This window comes from Haliotis rufescens, unplaced genomic scaffold, assembly GCF_023055435.1.
Source record: "Haliotis rufescens isolate VD_foot unplaced genomic scaffold, xgHalRufe1.0.p SCAF_33, whole genome shotgun sequence".
Classification (NCBI taxonomy): domain Eukaryota; kingdom Metazoa; phylum Mollusca; class Gastropoda; order Lepetellida; family Haliotidae; genus Haliotis; species Haliotis rufescens.
In genome coordinates, this window is record NW_025964035.1 from 560,135 (window position 1) to 582,049 (window position 21,915).

The 21,915-nt window shown below is 43.4% G+C and overlaps 1 protein-coding gene across 1 annotated transcript in view; it reads right to left on the bottom strand.

The window, feature by feature from the left end:
- Positions 1-510: 510 nt before the first annotated feature.
- The window catches only part of LOC124151609 (aminopeptidase N-like), a 56,090-nt gene continuing 34,685 nt past the window's right edge, over positions 511-21,915 (bottom strand). Inside the window, exons 7-21 of the mRNA XM_046524141.2 lie at positions 20,987-21,100; positions 19,658-19,792; positions 18,805-18,870; positions 17,218-17,283; positions 15,738-15,916; positions 14,570-14,670; positions 13,883-14,031; positions 12,350-12,405; positions 11,253-11,400; positions 10,322-10,398; positions 8,070-8,180; positions 6,474-6,641; positions 3,744-3,884; positions 3,129-3,210; positions 511-2,755 (exon numbers count right to left, since the gene is read on the bottom strand). Coding sequence (XP_046380097.2) covers positions 2,600-2,755; positions 3,129-3,210; positions 3,744-3,884; positions 6,474-6,641; positions 8,070-8,180; positions 10,322-10,398; positions 11,253-11,400; positions 12,350-12,405; positions 13,883-14,031; positions 14,570-14,670; positions 15,738-15,916; positions 17,218-17,283; positions 18,805-18,870; positions 19,658-19,792; positions 20,987-21,100 — 1,749 coding nt within the window. The 3' untranslated portion in view covers positions 511-2,599. The remainder of the gene's footprint in view (positions 2,756-3,128; positions 3,211-3,743; positions 3,885-6,473; positions 6,642-8,069; positions 8,181-10,321; positions 10,399-11,252; positions 11,401-12,349; positions 12,406-13,882; positions 14,032-14,569; positions 14,671-15,737; positions 15,917-17,217; positions 17,284-18,804; positions 18,871-19,657; positions 19,793-20,986; positions 21,101-21,915) is intronic.

The window sequence follows — 21,915 nt, forward strand, 5'->3', positions numbered from 1 at the left end:
CGAGGTCGGGATCTGATCTAAGAATTTTAAAGCACGAAAGCCTTAATGACCAGTTCACCTTGTTTCAAATATTAAATCGTTCGTGTGTCAGCGATATAAATTAATTAAAAAAATAACATTAACATATGAACATTTCATTACATAAAAAGTAATGTAAAAGTAAAAAGCCTATATTAAAGTATGGGACTTACGATTACCTTAGCGCCAATATAGCTTTGAGGAACGAGGCCCTGGACCCATTTTGACCCAACCTTTAACGATTCACATGACGCAATGCAACAGCCACCCAGTCAAAATGCCCCCCCCCCCCCCCCCCCCCCCCTCCCCCTTCTCCCCCTTCTCCCCCTTAGTTGTAGAAGGGTACTGGTCCCTTCCGATGTTGTGATGGCGAACTGATCCTGGGTGTGTGGAGATCTAATACAACGGACAACGGAGGATACTTTTAATATGTGACACGTAAATAACCTTTCACTAACACAAACAAACATTTAAAACTGTGATAATTTTTTGAAGGACGTGGGTCAGCCTGGAGGTCAAAACGATCTCTTGTCTACCGAAAGCCATGGGTACAATGTGTGAAGCCCATTTCTGGTGCCCCCTGCCGTGAAATTGCTGAAATATTGCTAAAAGCGATGTATAACAAAAATCACCCACTCACTCATTCAGAACATTGATATAAGGTTTCGTTGTAAAGATGACGGGACGTGTGGTGACAAGACGATGATAGTTTTAAGTAGGTTTTGTCAAGTTTATGAGCCGGATAATACCGTTCTTTTGTATTAATGGTACGTGCACTGCCGGTACTCCTCTCCACTTCGACAAGACATATAGGTATAACAGTTCTCATCTCATGATGACCCAGGCGTGTCTTAAGATCGAATCCATGTGTTCAATATCTTTTACATCATTACACTGCATGGCGGTCGTACGTCATCACGGACGAGAACCAGGAAGTACTCTCTCGTTCGTGAAGTAATGACGATGGTTTTCAATTACTTATTTTCATTTTGCTACAGATGCCCGTGCAGGTATTCACAGCCCCCAGCATCAGCAGTACGCGTGTACCCGGATCTCAAACAATAACGGATGTTTTTGTATGGCTCACACCTGTTACCACACATCTTGTAATTTTCGACACATCCTGAGCAAAACCGTTCACATAGAAAGTATAGTTCTACACAAAACATAACGAAATAAAAATCTTATACTCTATACAATCTTTAAATAGGAGACGTTTGAAAACATAATTCAATTACCGTTAATATGTCATTACCCGTATATTAAACCCCACTGTCGAAGATCCAGTGCATTTCATTAATCTCATTTTTAATATTTATATGCTTATCACATCCGTTTGGGAAGATAACACACTGGATGTTAAAGAATGCGTAAAACCCTGTTCCTATCTTTTAAAACCACTTTCGTCACAAGTAAGGTGTCATTCGAGGGGGGATCATGTGGTCTCTTTACAATGAGGTATGCACATTTTGGACATAAACTACCTCTTTTCTTGAATATACACGACGTACAATAATGTATATTCAATCTATAGAGATTGTTATACGAGAGCGAGGGAAAAAGATGATTTTTTACACGTACCGCTGTACGTTTTCTTAATTCTTATACGAGTTTCGTAAAATCAGTGTGACGCACATGCGAGTGTAATAATGTCTTTATAACCCATTATTTCTGAATCATTTTTAGCTTCCCTTTAGAAAAATGCACTGAACACGACTGCCTTCTTAGAAAAACACAATTGTTGAATGACGATAACAATCTTCAGCCATGACGTCGGTTCTAGTTTGACCTTACGTTACAATAAGATTCGAATACCGTCCGGATGACGTAAATAATACACTGGTTTTAAGTGATATGTGCGCCAGTGCTAATACGACTTCTTAAACTTGGTTATTTCTAACCCTGTGGGTATTAACATTACATTCAGAACTTTAACTCCGATACATGTCTTTGCGTAGAGCTGTGAAGACACTCCAAATTTTCCAAATTATTTGAAAATACATCTCAAAATTGTCTTTGAAAATGCGTATTGAAAGTACGAATGCGTATCCTCTTTTAGCATCGACAATAATGTTGTATTTTCACCAGCTTCGTCAATATTCAAACTATTTTTAAGAAACTGATTTGAAGAACAAAGCTGACAAAGGTTTATGTAAAACAACTTCTTTATTAACCTGTAATAGCAACGTTTCAGTACAGATACAAATACAGTTGTCAAGCAAGATTGACAAGGAATAAGGATCTATACCGAAACGTCGCCATATTACAGTAAAATCAAGAAGTTGTTATCCATAAACCTTTATCCACTTTGTCATCCGTCAACTTCCGAGAAATGCCTATCAAACAATGATTTGAAGAAATAACATGTTGCGACAGTTGGAAGTCCAATGCAAGTCGCAGGTAAATATATATCGCAGACTATTTCTGCGATTAATTACGATAAATGTACATTTGATTGATTTAATCATCATTTTAGTGTAATTTCACATTAAGGATTTGTTCCCAGCCGACATTATGTTATACACCGGATCAGACAAAGCAGACCCCATTCTCGAAATCCATTTTATATATGTATTACTCGCTACTCAGTATAGAAACCCTGGTTTTTTAACCACGTCTGAACGCTCTGGACGTTCGCGTCCATCCACTTAATGTTGGCGTTCGTCTTCTCCATAGCCTGCTCGAATGCCCGCTTCCCTGACCCCTGATCGGGGTGCGTGTCCACGAAAGTCTGAAGCTGAAACAAAGTTACAAGAATTTTAGTTTTCAGGAATTTGACTGCGGTGATAGACGGAATACTGTTTGTTGCCGCAATCAGCAATGCGTCAGCTGTAGAACGGTGGCCTGTCAATACTTGAGCCATTACCGGACAAAAGCGCCGTCTGCTCGATGACGGTAGCTGTTGATTTAGAGTAGCCTCCCTTGAATATAAGATGAACAGGAACACGAGCTCCCTATAGCCGCCGACAAATAATGGTATGGCTACTCTCTGGTGGCATTGCACACGAAAGGAACTTTAATACATGGGGTTGATTCCAGGACTCACACACTCCGAACTATAAAAGCTGATTATTTTTAAAACATGAGAAATCCAAGTTAATTTCCCTGACCTGTTTCAATTGGAACGGCGTGTTAAAGGATTCCGTGATTCCTCCAATTAGACGTGTGAAGGCGAAGAATGCTGTACCATAACTGTAAAAAAAGAAATATGGTAAGAAGCTGACTGTGTGAGGGAGTGGCTGACAATCCTGTGATTGATATCATGATATTATGACATGCATCAACCAGTGGTTATTACTTGTCATGTCCTTTCTATGGCCATCATATTGACCAATCAAATTCCACCTCTCATGTCACTTGCATTTACTTCAAACAAAATGGCGGCGCCCAGTGAAGACGATGTGATCGATAATCTACATCTGTAGTGTGATAAAACGGATCCTACTTCGCGAAGTGCATCAAATTACATGCGAACCTTGATTAAAAACAGGAAAAGATTTGGAAAGTATATATTAACGACGAGTTGGCGGTACACATCCTTTGCAAATCCTGCAGTCGACCGAAATCTGCACAGCAGTTTACGAATCGGATGTTGATGTCGATATTTATTGGACTATGCATCGACTCGTTAGTCCAGCCAAAATATAACTCCATAATTCCAGCCTAGTTCGGCAAGAGCGGAAACTGGACATTTACAGCCAGTTGTCTCGGGAAGGTGTACTCACTCGTTCCTAATGGTTTCCCATCTGTTCCTGAAGAAGTCCCAGGCCAGGCCTTGACCTATGGAGTTTCTAGACACATACACAAGTACGTTCAGGGCGTCCTGTTTGCGGACTTGTTCTGTCATTAAAGCTCGGTTTAGGAATCTGAAATAAGATTAAACATATCTTCAAGGAGGTGTACATGGATGAGAAAATATTTATGAATAAATGTCAGTAATACAGGGACTGATCACACAGAGTGGTTTGATGGCAAAGGGGATGTTGGAGAGGGTGTGGCAGTATGGTGGGTGGGACAGTATAATGGTAGTATGATGGGTTGGGCAGTGTAATGGGTGTGGCAGTATGGTGGGTGGGTCAATGTGGTGGGTGTGGCAATATGGTGGATGGGACTGTGTAGTGGATGTGGCAGTATGATGGGTGGGGCAGTGTAGTAGGTGGTGCAGTATGATGGCTGGGACAGTGTTGTGGGTGTGGCAATATGGTTGGTGGGACAGTGTAGTGGGTGTGACAGTACGGTGGGTGGGACAGTGTGGTGGTTGTGGCAATATGGTGGGTGGGACAGTGTTGTGGATGTGGCAATATAGTTGGTGGGACAGTGTGGTGGGTGTGGCAATATGGTGGGTGGGGCAGTGTAGTAGGTGTGACAGTGCGGTGGGTGGGACAGTGATGTCGGTGTTGCAGTGGCAGTGAATGTATTTTGTTTGTTTGAAGTTGCTACAGCGAAAGGAGCAATATGGTCGGTGGTATTGTGGAAGGGGCAATATGGTCGGTGTTATTGTGGATACGGCAATATGGTCGGTGTTATTGCGGACGAGGCAACATGGGCGGTGTTATTGTGGAAGGGGCAATATGGTCAGTGTTATTGTGGAAGGGGCAATATGGTCGGTGTTATTGTGGACGGGGCAATATGGTCGATGTTATTGCGGAAAGGGCAATGTGGGCGGTGTTATTGTGGAAGGGGCAATATGGTCGATGTTATTGCGGACAGGGTAATATGGGCAGTGTTATTGTGGAAGGGGCAATATGGGCGGTGTTATTGTGGACGGGGCAATATGGTCAATGTTATTGCGGACAGGGCAATGTGGGCGGTGTTATTGTGGACGGGGCAATATGGGCGGTGTTATTGTGGACGGGGCAATATGGTCGTTGTTATTGTGGACGGGGCAATATGGTCGGTGTTATTGTGGACGGGGCAATATGGGCGGTGTTATTGTGGATGGGGCAATATGGTCAGTGTTATTGTGGACAGGGCAATATGGTCGGTGTTATTGTGGAAGGGGCAATATGGTCGCTGTTATTGTGGAAGGGGCAATATGGTCGGTGTCATTGTGGACGGGGCAATATGGTCAGTGTTATTGTGGACGGGGCAATATGGTCGGTGTTATTGCGGACAGGGCAATATGGTCAGTGTTATTGTGGACGGGGCAATATGGGCGGTGTTATTGTGGACGGGGCAATATGGGCGGTGTTATTGTAGACGGGGCAATATGGTCGGTGTCATTGTGTCGGTGTCATTGTGTCGGTGTTATTGTGGAAGGGGCAATATGGTCGGTGTTATTGGGGACGGGGCAATATGTTCGGTGTTATTGGGGACGGAGCAATATGTTCGGTGTTATTGTGGAAGGGGCAATATGTTCGGTGTTATTGTGGAAGGGGCAATATGGGCGGTGTTATTGTGGAAGGGGCAATATGGTCGATGTTATTGCGGACAGGGCAATATGGGCGGTGTTATTGTGTAAGGGGCAATATGGTCAGTGTTATTGTGGACGGGGCAATAGGGTCGGCGTTATTGTGGAAGGGGCAATATGGGCGGTGTTATTGCGGACGGGGCAATATGGGCGGTGTTATTGTGGAAGGGGCAATATGGTCAGTGTTATTGTGTCAGTGTTATTGTGGACAGGGCAATATGGTCGGTGTTATTGTGGAAGGGGCAATATGGTCGGTGTTATTGTGGAAGGGGCAATATGGTCAGTGTTATTGTGGAAGGGGCAATATGGTCAGTGTTATTATGGAAGGGGCAATATGGTCAGTGTTATTATGGAAGGGGCAATATGGTCAGTGTTATTGTGTCAGTGTTATTCCGGACAGGGCAATATGGGCGGTGTTACTGTGGAAGGGGCAATATGGTCGGTGTTATTGTGGACGGGGCAATATGGTCGGTGTTATTGTGGAAGGGGCAATATGGTCGGTGTTATTGTGGAAGGGGCAATATGGTCGGTGTCATTGTGGACGGGGCAATATGGTCAGTGTTATTGTGGACGGGGCAATATGGTCGGTGTTATTGCGGACAGGGCAATATGGTCAGTGTTATTGTGGACGGGGCAATATGGGCGGTGTTATTGTGGACGGGGCAATATGGGCGGTGTTATTGAGGACGGGGCAATATGGTCGGTGTTATTGGGGACGGAGCAATATGTTCGGTGTTATTGTGGAAGGGGCAATATGTTCGGTGTTATTGTGGAAGGGGCAATATGGTCGGTGTTATTGTGGAAGGGGCAATATGGTCGGTGTTATTGTGGAAGGGGCAATATGGTCGGTGTTATTGTGGACGGGGCAATATGGTCGGTGTTATTGTGGACGGGGCAATATGGGCGGTGTTATTGTGGACGGGGCAATATGTTCGGTGTTATTGTGGACAGGGCAGTGTAGCCAACGTTAAAGAGGATGGTGCAATATGGCCAGTGGATGTGACAATCCCTTTGCCAACACAGTTGTTAATTAAGGAAGTCCTACCGGCTGAGGATCCACGGTTCTCTGGAGCATCCCATGGACGACAACAGCCGTGCAGATTCTGCCGCCACAGTCGCCGTCTTGTATTGTGTGAAGGCGAAGTCCCACTCCAACACTCCACCGTACTTGATGGCGGTGCAGTAGACAGTGCTCTTCAGACCAGGATCGATGCTGGAGAGGAGAGTCACAGAGTTAATTGTGCCGTGCCTGAGACACTTGGGAATTGTGCTCAACAATGAGTGAGTGAGTAAGTTGGGTTTAACGCCGCTTTTAACAGTATTCCAGCTATATCGCGGCGTGTCAGCTTAATGTGGGAGGAAAGCCCGAAGTGATGCAGGTCTCAGACGTTTAACACTTCGGTGAAACCCATGAGCACGGGTATGGTGCTGACAAACCTAGAAACATAATTGGGGCGAACCGGGATTCGAACCCACAATCATAGGTTTCTGGCGTGCCCAAGGGACGCAACGCCGCACAGCGAATCGCGGCACCTTAGACGACTGGGCCACCAATGCCCCCGTGCTCAACAAAGTAACACGTAAAACATACGAGAAGCACCGTTCAAAGTAGCGTTGAACCCAACTCACTCACTCAACATGCTGAATGCCACACTACCGACTAAAGAGTTGGGAGAGAGTGAGAGACCGAGTGAGTATGGTTTTACGCCGCTTTAAACAATATTTCAGCAATATCACGACAGGGGACACCAGAAATGGGCTTCACACATTGTATCCGGCGTGGCAAGCGAACACTTTAACCACTAGGCTACCCCACCGTCCCAATAATTAGAGAATAGGGGGAACGTTGACACTGGGCCATGGAGGCCACACTCGATGATTCGTCGTCACTGTGTCTGTTGTCAAGGTATCTACCAATCACGTAACCACTAACACTTTTTTTCCATTCTAATGGCTTCAATGTCATTGGCACTGTCAGGCACTGTGAAATTTTCAACCAGAATTATGTTTGTTTGTTTGTTGATTAACGCCGAACTCAGCAATATTCCAGCTACATGACGGCGGTCTGTAAATAAATCGAGTCTAGACCAGACAATGATTGATATCATGAGCACCAGAATTAATCATTCATTGTACTCAAATACATTGATGTTGTTAATTTAGGAAGCTAAATCGTTGTGTCTAAAATATGCAACTGAGTATATAAGAGCGTTTGAAATCACTTTCTTATATCACAAAAGCTGTTCAACAATACTTCTAAAAATATCATGCTTTAGTGTAGCATGCTCGTGTGCCCACATAATCACGTACACTCAAAATACATTCTCAGCTCCCTGGGGAGAATATAACCCAAGACACTTGAGAGTTTGCATTCACACTGTTATCTCATCCTACCAGGTACCCATTCGACGTTGTGTGAACAGGACCATATTCAGACCAAAGTCAATTTGTTTTTCAATCCGGGCTGGGCCAAAACCCACGGTCACCCATGCAACTTCTATCCGCCGCCCGCGCTGCTTTACTACCCCTGATGTGCACTGTGAGCTATGCACAGGACCACATGCTGATCTCGTGTATACTCGTATACGCTTGATTGTAAGTAGCTGCACATTAGTAAAAATATAAATGTATCTGAACTTACGGGTTGTTTGATGGGGTGGCCATCCATTCTCGGAAGAGCCTCAAAGATTCATCTGTGCAGGCTGTTATGCCGTATGAACACGCCGACCCCGATATCAAGGACCGGATATATCTGCAGCAGAAGCACATGTACGTCATCAATAAAAACTGAGAACAGTTTGCAGTTAATTTTCATGAAAATAATAATTGATTCTTTAAATCAGCCAATTTCGCTGCCAAACATTACATAGAAATGTCATCATGGAATCACACAAACATGTTCCTTTTTTTGTTTGTTTGTTTGTTTGTTTGCTTGTGTGTTGTTTAACGCCGCACCTAGCAATATTCCAGCTATATGACGGCGGTCTGAAAATAATCGAGTCTGGACCTAACCAGACAATCCAGTGATTGACATCATGAGCATCGATTCACGCAATTGGGATAAGGTGACATGCATCAACCAAGTCAGCGAGCCTGACCACCCGATCCCGTTAGTCGCCTCTTAGACAAGCATAGTCGCCTTTTACGGCAAGCATGGATTGCTGAAGACCTATTCTACTCCGTATCTTCACGGGTTTCACACAGATGTAAACCATACAACACTCCCGGAATCGTATATTAACATATAGGACAAAATAGAGTCGCAACGAAAACAGAGTTAACCGATGCACGTAACCAACACACAACAAGTCTCCAATAAACGCCAGGACCTTATACCGTAAAGTGATTTCATCGATACGACTTTCGTCAGTCTAACAAATGTTAACTTTGGGATAACACTTCCTTAGTAAAGTACAAATTCGAATATTTTTGTGGGTGGAGTCCCATTCGGAATTCGAGCCCACACTGCCAGAGTGAGACACCAAATCGCCAGTACACAAAGTCAACGATCTAACCCATTCAGCCACCGAGGCTTCCACAATAATGAAAGTCAGACAACTGGTTGTCGAGATCACGTTCTTTGTTCCAGGGCCGTGTTCAGTAAGCCCCACGCTGTCCGAAGCGCAGGTGCATCGGGGATCTGGCCGTGTTCACTAAGTCCCACATGTGCATGTGCTCCAGGGTGCCGTTGTACAAACCGATCTTAAGGTGATCGTAACTCCCACACCTTAACATAGACTTACGATAGACTTAAGCCCCACTCTGTCTTAGGTTTACCAGGGGAACTGGGCCGTGTTCAGTAAGCCCGACTCTGTCTTAGGTTTACCAGGGGAACTGGGCCGTGTTCAGTAAGCCCGACTCTGTATTAGGTTTACCAGGGGAACTGGGCCGTGTTCAGTAAGCCCCACTCTGTCTTAGGTTTACCAGGGGAACTGGGCCGTGTTTAGTAAGCCCCACTCTGTCTTTGGTGCACCAGGGAACTGGGCCGTGTTCAGTAAGCCCCACTCTGTCTTAGGTTTACCAGGGGAACTGGGCCGTGTTCAGTAAGCCCCACTCTGTCTTTGGTGCACCAGGGAACTGTTCAATAAGGCCAGGTTCACACAGTGCCGATTATGGTTCCCGTTTGAGATCAGACAGCGCTACGAAAAGTGAAAAAGTCGGATTACTATCCTCAATGATCTGGAATGTCCTATCATTGTCTGACAGCAGTCGTTTATGTCCTTAACAGAGTCCTACGGATCGGGAAAGGTCCAGAGAGGTCGGCCAAGTACTCTCGACAGTATGGTGCGTCCTGTAACATTCGGGAAACCGATTTTGTCTAGTCCGATTACAATCGTGACTATGTCGTGACAGATTCTACTGTATCGGATTAAAATCGCCACAATGTCCTGTGTTGTCTGGACGGTGTCCTGTGGATCGGGATGCTGTCGTGATGAACGGTCATGAATTGTTCATTGCCGTTTCTTGTCGATTAAGTCCAGACTGCCTCCAGATCTTGCCGAATGCGAACCGTCTTTGTCGGTTCACTGTCCGGTCATTGTCTGATCTCTGTCGGATCGCATTCGGGAGAATCATATGTCGGGACATATTCGGTCTTTTTTTACCATTCGGAAGATACAAATCGGATCAGATTCGGATTAAGAACGGGAGACTCGGGATGAATTCGTCTGGAAACGGCAGAATCGTCACACTTTCTGAACAATATCTGATTGTTTGTGAATTTCCCGCCACGAATCACAAGATCTTGATCAGACTTCTGACAAATTTTAATCGGGAATAGTCTTATCAAGGACGGCAGTAAATATCCTGAATGTGTGATTGAGCCCTAAGCCAGCGCCCGCGCTATCGCAGGTGCATATGAAATTTGAAGGCTCAGTTCAATGTTCAACTTACGATGTCAGATGCGATGCCCCAGTGTTGTTCATGGTCAGTGTATTAAATGGCATCTGAACCTTCGCCTTCATGAAAGCCTGACAACACACAAGTATTGTATATAATTAAATAGATATATTGTATGTGATTCCATGGCATTTAATTGGTTAAACAAACAATGATGAGACAACTTCTTTCAGGATTGTCTGCCACAGAACTGCAAATTACCAGAATCGGTTGTCGCCGTTATGTGTTGAGTCAACACAATGGAATATATTTTACGAGCGCGTTGCACACTTTCGCACAAATTCAAAAATTCACCTTTGTCAGGCTGCGTGAATAGATGAGGTCTAAAATCTGACCAATTCGGCCCTTCTCCCACATCAAACTGACACGCCTTGATATTACGTAAATATCTTTTAAAGCTGCGTCAGACCAAACACTCACTCACTCACTCACTCTTCCTGAGGGAAAGGAGTTAACTGACTGTAAAAGTCCAGCTTCCACCCTTGCCGAACCAGGCTGGAATTATAGAGTAATATTTTGGCTGGACTAACGAGTCTATGCATCGTCCAATCAAAACCGCGTAACAAAATGTCGGTAAATTGTAGGATTTGCAAAACGTGTGTACCGTCAACTCAGCATCATTTCCAAATCTTTTCAAGGTGCTCACGTGATACGATGCACTTTGCAAGTTAAATCCTTTCTTATTACAATATAGATCAGATCGTCTTCACTGGGCAACCAATTTATCTGAAGCAAATTAATGCAAGTGATGCGAGAGGTGGAATCGGATTGGTCAATAGGAGGGACCTAGAAGGGGAATAACTCGTAATAGTCACTGGTGGCGCTACGGTCGAGCCCAGAAACTCCAGCCTAGTTCGACAAAGGTGGAAACTTGACTTATATAGTCACGTAACTCCCTTGCCTTGGGAAGATGATACCGACTTACCCCGAATGCCCCATACAGTCCTGTCTTGGTCAGCATGGTGTCGACGTATCCTAGCTGTCGAATGGCCGCGGCCCAAGGGACATACTCTAACTCCCTGTCGAGGTACTCCACTGTCTGCAGAGCCATGTCCTGGGGCAGCATCCCTGCTCTGAGGCAGACACACTGGTTTAGTCACAGGGACCCTATCCTCTCCCACCTTCATCGTTTAATATCATTTGTTTCTTGTTTTTTTAACGGGTTGCTGAATCTTAGTACCAAATATGATTTTAATTGCGTCCCGTGTACCCCACGAATATCCTCTAAAAAGACCCCCGAACCCCGCGTATCAAAAGGGGGTTGGCAGCGTCTTTGTTGTATAACTCTGTAGTCAGCAATATTCCAGCTATATGACAGGCTGCTGAGGAGTTTTTACCCGGAGCTTTTTCATAGTGCGTGTGTGTGTTCGGATTGAACCGCCACAGAAGTGGGCCACTCTGCGCTCTTCTACATCTTCGCTAAACTACAAATCATTAGAAAGTGCATATACCAATCTCCTCCCTTCTCTCTTACCTTCTCATACGTTTACATGTGTTCCTCATCAGTGAACTTGAAATAAGGATTAAAAAACCGATACGAGTTTTGGAAAACAAGATGGCGGTCCCCATGAAACCGCTATCGGTTTTAACTTTCCATCTTAAAAAGTCAGTAGGAGTGGGCGAGTGGGGATGTACTTCGAATGCGATATTCAGTATATGTGTTTTCAGATTTGAAGGCATTGAAAATTTCATGCCCTGAAATTTCACTTGAAACCGACTGCGTTAGCGGTCTGCATACAAGACTCGTAAAATATATATCTGGGTCGGACAAACCAGTGGTTGATAGCATGAGCAACGAGTCGTAGGGACATGACGCAATCAGCAAGGTCGCACATTGTGACCACTTGATCCTCATTAGTCGGGTCTTGCGACAGGATTCCTGCTGACCCTTCTATCACTGTAGCAGATATTGAATACATGTAATATACTCTGCCCTCATTAGTCGGGTCTTGCGACAGGATTCGGCTCCTGCTGACCCTTCTATCACTGGTAGCAGATATTGAATACTTGTAATATACTCACTTAGCCAAACTCCAGGCATCGTTTATAATTTGTGCTCTGTTGATCGTGTGTATTTGCTGGAAGAGAAAAGAATATCGACTAAACGTAAACATTTATTTTAATGTCGTTAATTAAACTCGCCCATCAATACCTGGCAATGCCAGCGGCTTCCTGTATCTTTTGAATGAAGAAAAAATCAAACGAGCGCTGTCTCTGATGTGGCTTACATGAAACATATATACAACAATCTGGTCTTACAATGTTCTTGAAATACAGAAGAACAATAGCCATTTAAAAAATAGTATCCCCCAAAGAGGTCAGTTAGCTTTGATTACTTGTAGGTCTGTATTACAACATCAATATTACAAAGTAGACACAATTTATGGATAACAACTTCTTTAATTACTGAAAAGGTGACGTTTCGGTAAATATCCTTAAATACCGTTGTCAAGCAAGACTGAATAAAGATTGAGTGAGTTTGGTTTTACGCCGCTTGCAGCAATATTCCAGCAATATCACGGCGGAGGACACCAGAAATGGGCTTCACTCATTGTACCCATGTTGGGAATCGAACCCGGGTCTTCGGCGTGACGAGCGAACGCTTTGACCACTAGGCTACCCGACCGCCCCTGAATAAAGAGCATGGTACAGAATACATATAGTAGATGGAGGATTAACAGTAACAACAATTGCATACATGAGTGGGATAACATGAGTAGTAATGACAACAGAAGGATAATACTGTAACGACATGATGGACCGAAACGTCGCCTTAACAGTAATTGAAGAAATTGTTTTCCATAAATTGTGTCTACTTTGTCATCCGTCAACTTCTAGGTAATGCCTATCAAAGAAAACATCAACATTGTAGCTAATACTGTGATTTTGGAGCTTTTTTTTTATTGTCTAAAATCAGAGTTGGAAAGTTTAATTTACGAGAGCGGAATTGGACTTTTGACCTTTTCATTCTTATAAACAAAAACTAAAATATGAGAAAGATGTTGAGTTTTCGAGCTTTCCAGTTCTTCGAAAACCACTCGCCAAACATGTTTTAATCTCCTGCATCAAGAAAACCAAGAAAGTTGGATGAACTATTCATAATTGTATAGAGATCAAATCAAATCTTACAGGTATTTATCTTATTCTTGAAAATAGCACTACGGTACTGGAGTTCACCACAGGAAAACCTCAACTAAAACAGCCTCTCTACTTAATTATTCCAGATTGGAAAACTCAAATCGATCTTTTTTAAGCTTTCCAACTCTGGTTTCTGAAGACGATGATATCAAAATCATGGCATTTCTTTGTCCTGAACACATTTCTCGTAGACATCCTCTCTCGCAGACAACCTAACCTCTGTTGATGGTCTTACAAATCTGAGCAAGATGGCTGACAGTGATGCGTGTCATCGAACCACGACGGCGTGTGGCGTTGGTCATACTATCAATCACTGGTTTGTGTGACCCAGATTGTTTACAGGACGCCGAGGTATATGTGGAATATTCCTGGCTGGGGTGTAAACCAAACAATAAAGAAAGTCAAACTGGTTCTCACCCTGTGATCCGTCTTCAGCTGGTTGACGAGGGCCATCCAGTTGGCGGTGTCGTAGTTGACCCTGTAGAAGCCGTACTGCATGGGGTTGCCAAGCACCCAGCTCACGTTGTCCGACCTGGGGGGGATCACGGAGGGGTTGTCAAATATCACTGCAAGCGACATTTGAGTGAATGAGTGAGTGAGGAAAGGAGAGGTGATGTCGTTATGTCAATTCAGTGTACTAGCATTTGCCTTTCTGGAAATCCGGGTTACAATTGGTCTTCAGCAGCCCATGCTTTTGAGAGGCGACTAACGGGATCGGGTGGTCAGGCTCGCTGACTTGGTTGATGCATGTCATCGTATTCCAAATGCGTGGAACGATGCTCATGATGTCAATTGTCCGGTTAGGTCCAGACTCGATTATTTTCAGACCGCCGTCATATAGCTGGAATATTGCTTAGTGAGGCGTTAAGCAACAAACAAACAAACAAACAAATCTTACAAATGAGGTTTTATAAACTTGGGGCCATTTGACATTGTTTGTGGCGCTATGATTCAAAAGAATATTGTTCCATCAAACGCTGAAAAATTAAATTCACCATCGGGTCAGGAAACAGAGACGGACAACAATACTGTCTCTAACACATTGTCAGGACTCTCGGGGTGTGGAACTGTTGAAAGTAGTTCAAATGGTGGAATAAAACTTACGCTCGTTGCTGTCTGGCTTGATCCAGCTGATGTCGGCGTCCGTCTTGTTGAAGTCGTTCTCGACGCTGCTGGTGTAGGCGAACGGGATCTCCCACTTGTACCTGGAAAACATACGCAGTCGGAACTCGAGTCAGTGAGTGAGTGAGTGAGTGAGTTTGTTTGACGCCGCTTTGTTACGTATTTCAGTTCCACATCCTGCTGAATGAGGGAGGAAGCGACGCAGGTCGTAGATGTTCACCACGAAGGTGAAGCCCAATATTCCCGAGGCAAGGGAGTTAATGACTATAAAAGTCCGGTTTTCACCCTTGCCGAACTAGGCTGGAATAGAGTTATATTTTGGTTGGACTAACGAGTCTTTGCATAGTCCAATCAAAATCGCGCAAAGAAATCGAAATCCGGATCGTAAACTGTCATGCAGATTTCGGTCGATTACAGGATTTGCAAAGCATTTGCATCGCCAACTCGATGTCAAAAGATATTTTTCGAATCTTTTCATGTTTTTAATCAAGGTGCTCACGTGATTTGAAGCATTTCGCGATGTCAGACTCTTTTTATCACAATATAGATCTTGATTATGGATAACATCGTCATAACTGGGCGCCGCCATTTTGTTTGAAGCAAATGCAAGTGATACGAGTGGTGGAATCTGATTGGTCCATAGGAGAGGCTTAGAAGGGATAATAGCCACTGGTGCCACTATGATGGAGCCCAGGAGTTCCAGCCTTGTTCGGCAAGGGTGGAAACTGGACTTTTAAAGTCGGTTAACTCCCTTGTGTCGGGAAGATGTTACTGTCCGACATCTATTGTTAATGCAGCGGAACTTTTCCTTTGAAAATATTGTTCTGTATGAGTTAAATGTACATTTAATTATTTTTCCACCTTGTTTGTCTGTATGTCTGTATAAAAACACGGAGGGGTCCAGTTTGCCTGTTCAAAACTTTTGAAAAGCATACATTAACAAACAAAATGTTTTGTGTTCGTAAAGATAAATGGTTTGTGAATAAGGGGATACACACAAATCCAGCAATATTATATAGTTTGGCTACTGATGGAGCTCGTGATGCCAGTGAAACAAACAGCATCACTTATTGTTCAAGGTTAGGAAGAATCGTGTCGAAGCCATGTATTAACGACCTGTACATGCACCCGAAGTGCTATGTGGACCTACCCGAAGCTGGACGTGTATTTGCCTGGGTCCTTGGCGTTAGGGTCAGTGAGGAAGCGTTGCTGGGATACCCTTATGCGCGTGCCTTCACGAATCACCATGACAACCGGGTAGTTCATCTGCAGTGTCCACGTGTCCATCACTTCCTTCACGTTGATATTTTTCCCCTCCTTAGCGGATTGCTGTAAAGCGAGGGCCAACTCGTTATAACGCATTTCCCTTTTCCACTAACTTCTAAAGGAACGTAACCATGCACACTACCTCAACCGTAATCAAACCAATGCTATTTAACAGTTTCGTGACGAAATATATTTTGATCATTTCCGTCACATTCAATATAGAAATTATTGGATGTATATCTATAAAAAAATGGTGAATATCAAAATTTAGGTAACAAAAGCAGGCACAAAATGTGTACACAGAATTGTGTATGTAATTCAATGTAAACATACGAAACGTAGATTAGGAAAATATAGCTTCATCAGAAGCAGGACATATCTGGCAGTAGTTTCGCCTCAAATAGCTTCAAGAATCATGATGCAGCATGAAGGAACTTTACTGAAAAATAAGTTGAAACAAGACTCGAACCCGTGAAGATCCTGGATAGAATTGGCCTTCATCAACCCAAACCGGGCATGCTTGTCGTAGGAGGCGGATATATATATATCATCGTATCCTTATTATCCTTATCCTTATTACGTGGATCGATGCTCATGACCATTCTGACCATTGAACTGCCTCGCTAATCGCCCCAAACTCCACTTCTTACTCTCTAAAAAATATCGTACATACCAAATCCACATAAACCTTTTCATAGGCCATTACATTTTCTTTAGACATGCATAATTTCAGGACCTGTGAAGATCCGGGTTATAGAATAGGTCTTCAGCAACCCATGCTTGCCGTAAATGAAATGCCGACTATGCTTGTCGTATGAGGCAACTAACGGGATCGGGTGGTCAGTTTCGTTGACTTGGTTGATTCATGTCATCGTAACCCATTTGTGTGGATCAGTGCTAATGATGTCAATCACTAAATCGTCTGGTCCTGACTTGATTAATGACAGACCGCCATGATATAGCTGGAATATTGCTGAGTGTGGCGTTTAACAACAACAACAACAACAAACAAACGAAACGCTTGATACGACATTAACCTGAGGCACTATAGTGGAATTTGTTGTTCCTCCTAATATGAACTTGCTTTGTTTCGATGGGGATGGGGATGTGGGAATTTGTCATTAAATTTGATACTTAAAGTTTGGAGAGTATTTCCCCACGACTTCTCACAAAGGTGCTACATATATCAACGTCGCAAGTGCGAGAATAAGTAAGGTATGTTTCGTTTTGTATCCTTTAAATAGAAAAACTGAAATATAATGAAAATATAAATTATGTGAACACTTATGGTCTGTCAAATATTACGGGGATTATAGCTTTTGAAAACCGGCCAACTGCCGGCGACATGCAGATGTCGGACTCACTTTGGTGAGGGCTGTCCACAGATCGTCGTGAAACGCAGCACCGTAGGCCTTACTCTTGAGGTAGTTCTGTAACAGAGACGAGATGGAGAGAATGATTAAGTGAGAGAGAAAGAGAGACAAAGTTTGAGAAAGAGACAGAAAAGGGGAGGGAGGGAGAAAAGAGGAGGAGGAAGAGAGAGAGAGAGAGAGAGTGAGAGAGAGACCGGGACAAAGGTGAGAGAGAGAGACAGATGCGAGAGTGACATATAGAGAGAGTGGCAGAGAGTGACATATAGAGAGAGTGGCAGAGAGAGAGAGAGAGAGTGGCAGAGAGAGAGATAGAGTGGCAGAGAGAGAGAGAGAGAGAGAGAGAGAGAGAGAGAGAGTGAGAGAGTGAGAGAGAGAGAGAGAGAGAGAGAGAACGTAACGTCTCCTCCCCGAGATCTTGGCGTTAACCAACATTCACCCTCGCGTTTATACCACCTAAATGAAAACAAGGAACATATAGATACTTACAGATAGACCGAGCTGGAACCTCCTCCCCGAGGAAGATCGCGGTGTTAAACAACATTCACTCTCTCATTTATACCACCTTAAAGGGCAAGTTCACACGGAAATGAACCTAATTTTCTTGTACTTTTTCCACAATAAAAGTGTTAACCTAGAAGTGTCATAGACAAAAATATAAAAATATCACAATTAATTAACATATGTTTTGCATTAAAACGATTTATATTTTTCACATTTACCAAGTGTTCTATTTCCATAACAAAAACACCATGGCTTATGCCCCTTGCAATATGACGTCATTGGTGCCAATTGATAAACATTATGACGTCATCATGCTTTGTTAGAGCCGCTTCACGTGGTGTAGGTATAGGTGTGTGATTCTAGCGTCTCAGATGCCAGCCAGCATAGTGTAATGCTGAGTCACCACTGCGCCGGAGTGTGTCGTAGGCCATGTTGTTTTACCGAAAACTGGTACTTGATATCTTTTGCGTTCAGAATAGACAGGGACCCAGTTGAATTGGCACCAATTACGTCATAATCTAAGGGGGATAACTCAGGCCTGTTTAGCTCGAAAAACGAAGGCCTCATAACGGCATATCATTTTCACACAATTGTGAGCTTCCTACTTTCACTGTGAAAAAAATGAGTGTATATTTTCAAACACAGATACTAACTAATTCTAAAATTGCGTTTTGTTTAGAAAAAGAAAGAAAGTGGTTTTTGCGTGTACACTTCCCCTTTAAGGCAAACAAGGAATATACAGATACGTACTGAGAGGCCGAGCTAGAACCTCCTCCCCGATGAAGATCGCGGCGTTAAACAACATTCACTCTCTCATTTATACCACCTTAAGGCAAACAAGGAACATACAGATACTTACAGATAGACCGAGCTGGAACCTCCTCCCCGAGGAAGATCGCGGCGTTAAACAACATTCACTCTCTCATTTATACCACCTTAAGGCAAACAAGGGACATACAGATACTTACAGATAGACCGAGCTGGAACCTCCTCCCCGAGGAAGATCGCGGTGTTAAACAACATTCACTCTCTCATTTATACCACCTTAAGGCAAACAAGGAACATACAGATACTTACAGATAGACCGACCCGGAACGTCTCCTCCCCGAGGAAGAACCGCATCATCCTGATAATGGAGGCACCCTGCAACATGATCCTTGTTTGTTCAGTAACAAGTAAACACATGCACACTGTGATAGAGAAAAAGACTTATTACGCAGTGAGCATTATGGATCTGCGTACAAAATCTACCAGAAGATAAAACATACACAATAGCAATAAGCAATAAAATAATAGCCACACGGTAGATTCCTATAAATAAATTGTAAGTGATTCCGTTGCATTTGATTGGCTAAACAAGTATCTATTGTAAAATAGAAAATAGGCCACGCCCACGAACGGATAACTGTTTCGTGATTGACTGATAATAGGATTGGCGGGGCGTGTGTTGTATTATTGCGATTTCGTATTGTTGTGTACTTTATTTGTTTATTTATTTATAAGAATTAACTTTCGTTTTTGTTTTTGTATTATGTTAAACGCCGCAACAATGATGGCATGCATAAACGAAGTCATCGAGTCTGACCACACGATCCCGTTAGTCGCCTCTTACGACAAGCATAGTTGCCTTTTACATGGGTTGCTGAAGACCTATTCTAACACTCATCTAAACAGTATTTCTTTGTTTTGGCGTTATGGAGTTATAAACTTAAAAAATCGGCGTGTATGCTTTGTGTATAAACGCAAAATACATTGAAGTCAATATTTATAGGTACGATATAATGATAATGTTATTTATCATATCTGTCATTATATATTATAATAATATTCGATAAGAGTCAGTAGTCATTGTCAGTAGTTGGTTCATTTATGATTGGAAGGTGGTAATCATATGTTATATTGTATGCCTGTGCGCCGAGGATGATCCTACCTTTGCGTATGAGATCCTGTCAAATATCTCATTGATCTCGTCAGGGTGGGCGACGGGGACGTACACGGGATGTGAAGAGATGAGGCTGTCGAAGTCGAAGACGTCCTGGAGATCCTCCACCACAAACTGCTCAAACTGTAAAACACAAGGCATAACTACATCCACACATCCCTAAGATCCCCCTCCACAAACTGCTCAAACTGTACAACACAAGGCATAACTAGATACACACGTCCCTGAGATCCTCCACCACAAACTGCCCAACACAAGGCATTACTACATACACACGTCCCTGAGATCCTCCACCACAAACTGCTCAAACTGTCCAACACAAGGTATAACTACATCCACACATCCCTAAGATCCCCCTCCACAAACTGCTCAAACTTAACACAAGACATAACTACATACACACATCCCTAAGATCCCCCTCCACAAACTGCTCAAACTGCCCAACACAAGGCATAACTAGATACACACGTCCCTGAGATCCTCCACCACAAACTGCCCAACACAAGGCATAACTACATCCACACATCCCTAAGATCCCCCTTCACAAACTGCTCAAACTTAACACAAGACATAACTACATACACACATCCCTAAGATCCCCCTCCACAAACTGCTCAAACTGCCCAACACAAGGCATAACTAGATACACACGTCCCTGAGATCCTCCACCACAAACTGCCCAACACAAGGCATTACTACATACACACGTCCCTGAGATCCTCCACCACAAACTGCTCAAACTGTCCAACACAAGGTATAACTACATCCACACATCCCTAAGATCCCCCTCCACAAACTGCTCAAACTTAACACAAGACATAACTACATACACACATCCCTAAGATCCCCCTCCACAAACTGCTCAAACTGCCCAACACAAGGCATAACTAGATACACACGTCCCTGAGATCCTCCACCACAAACTGCCCAAAACAAGGCATTACTACATACACACGTCCCTGAGATCCTCCACCACAAACTGCTCAAACTGTCCATCACAAGGTATAACTACATACCCACGTCCTTGAGATCCTGCAGCACAAAGTGCCCAACACAAGACATAACTACATACACACGTCCCTGAGAACCTCCACCACAAACTGCTCAAACTGCTCTAACACAAGGTATAACTACATACACACGTCCCTGAGATCCTCCACCACAAACTGCTCAAAATGTCCAACACAAGGCATAACTACATACACACATACATTCCGCCATCTGGAACCTATTAACACCTCTCCACCCATTAAAAAGTAGAGCTTACACACACAGTTGCGAGGAAAAGATAATATATTTCATCAGGGCATAACTTACCATCTTCCAGTCTGGATGAACGAAGTCCACTCCCATGTATTCCACGAAGCTGGCGAAGCCCTCGTTTAACCAGAGGTCGTCCCACCATGACGGCGTCACAAGGTCACCAAACCACTGTAGATAAAGAGCACTTGTTTAGCCACATCGCCCCAGTTGTACACAAGTGTACACAGAACGGTTCATACAAGTGTTTACACAACGGTTCATACAAGTGTTTATACAACGGTTCATACAAGTGTACACACAACGGTTCATACAAGTGTACACACAACGGTTCATACAAGTGTTTACACAACGGTTCATACAAGTGTTTACACAACGGTTCATACAAGTGTTTACACAACGGTTCATACAAGTGTTTACACAACGGTTCAGACAAGTGTACACACAACGGTTCAGACAAGTGTACACACAACGGTTCATACAAGTGTACACACAACGGTTCATACAAGTGTTTACACAACGGTTCATACAAGTGTTTACACAACGGTTCAGACAAGCGTTCACACAACGGTTCATACAAGCGTACACACAACGGTTCATACAAGCGTTTACACAACGGTTCATACAAGCGTTTACACAACGGTTCATACAAGTGTTTACACAACGGTTCATACAAGTGTTTACACAACGGTTCATACAAGTGTTCACACAACGGTTCATACAAGTGTTTATATAACGGTTCATATAAGTGTTCACACAACGGTTCAAACAAGTGTTTACACAACGGTTCATACAAGTGTTTACACAACGGTTCATACAAGTGTTTACACAACGGTTCATACAAGTGTTTACACAACGGTTCATACAAGTGTTCACACAACGGTTCATACAAGTGTTTATATAACGGTTCATATAAGTGTTCACACAACGGTTCAAACAAGTGTTTACACAACGGTTCATACAAGTGTACACACAACGGTTCATAC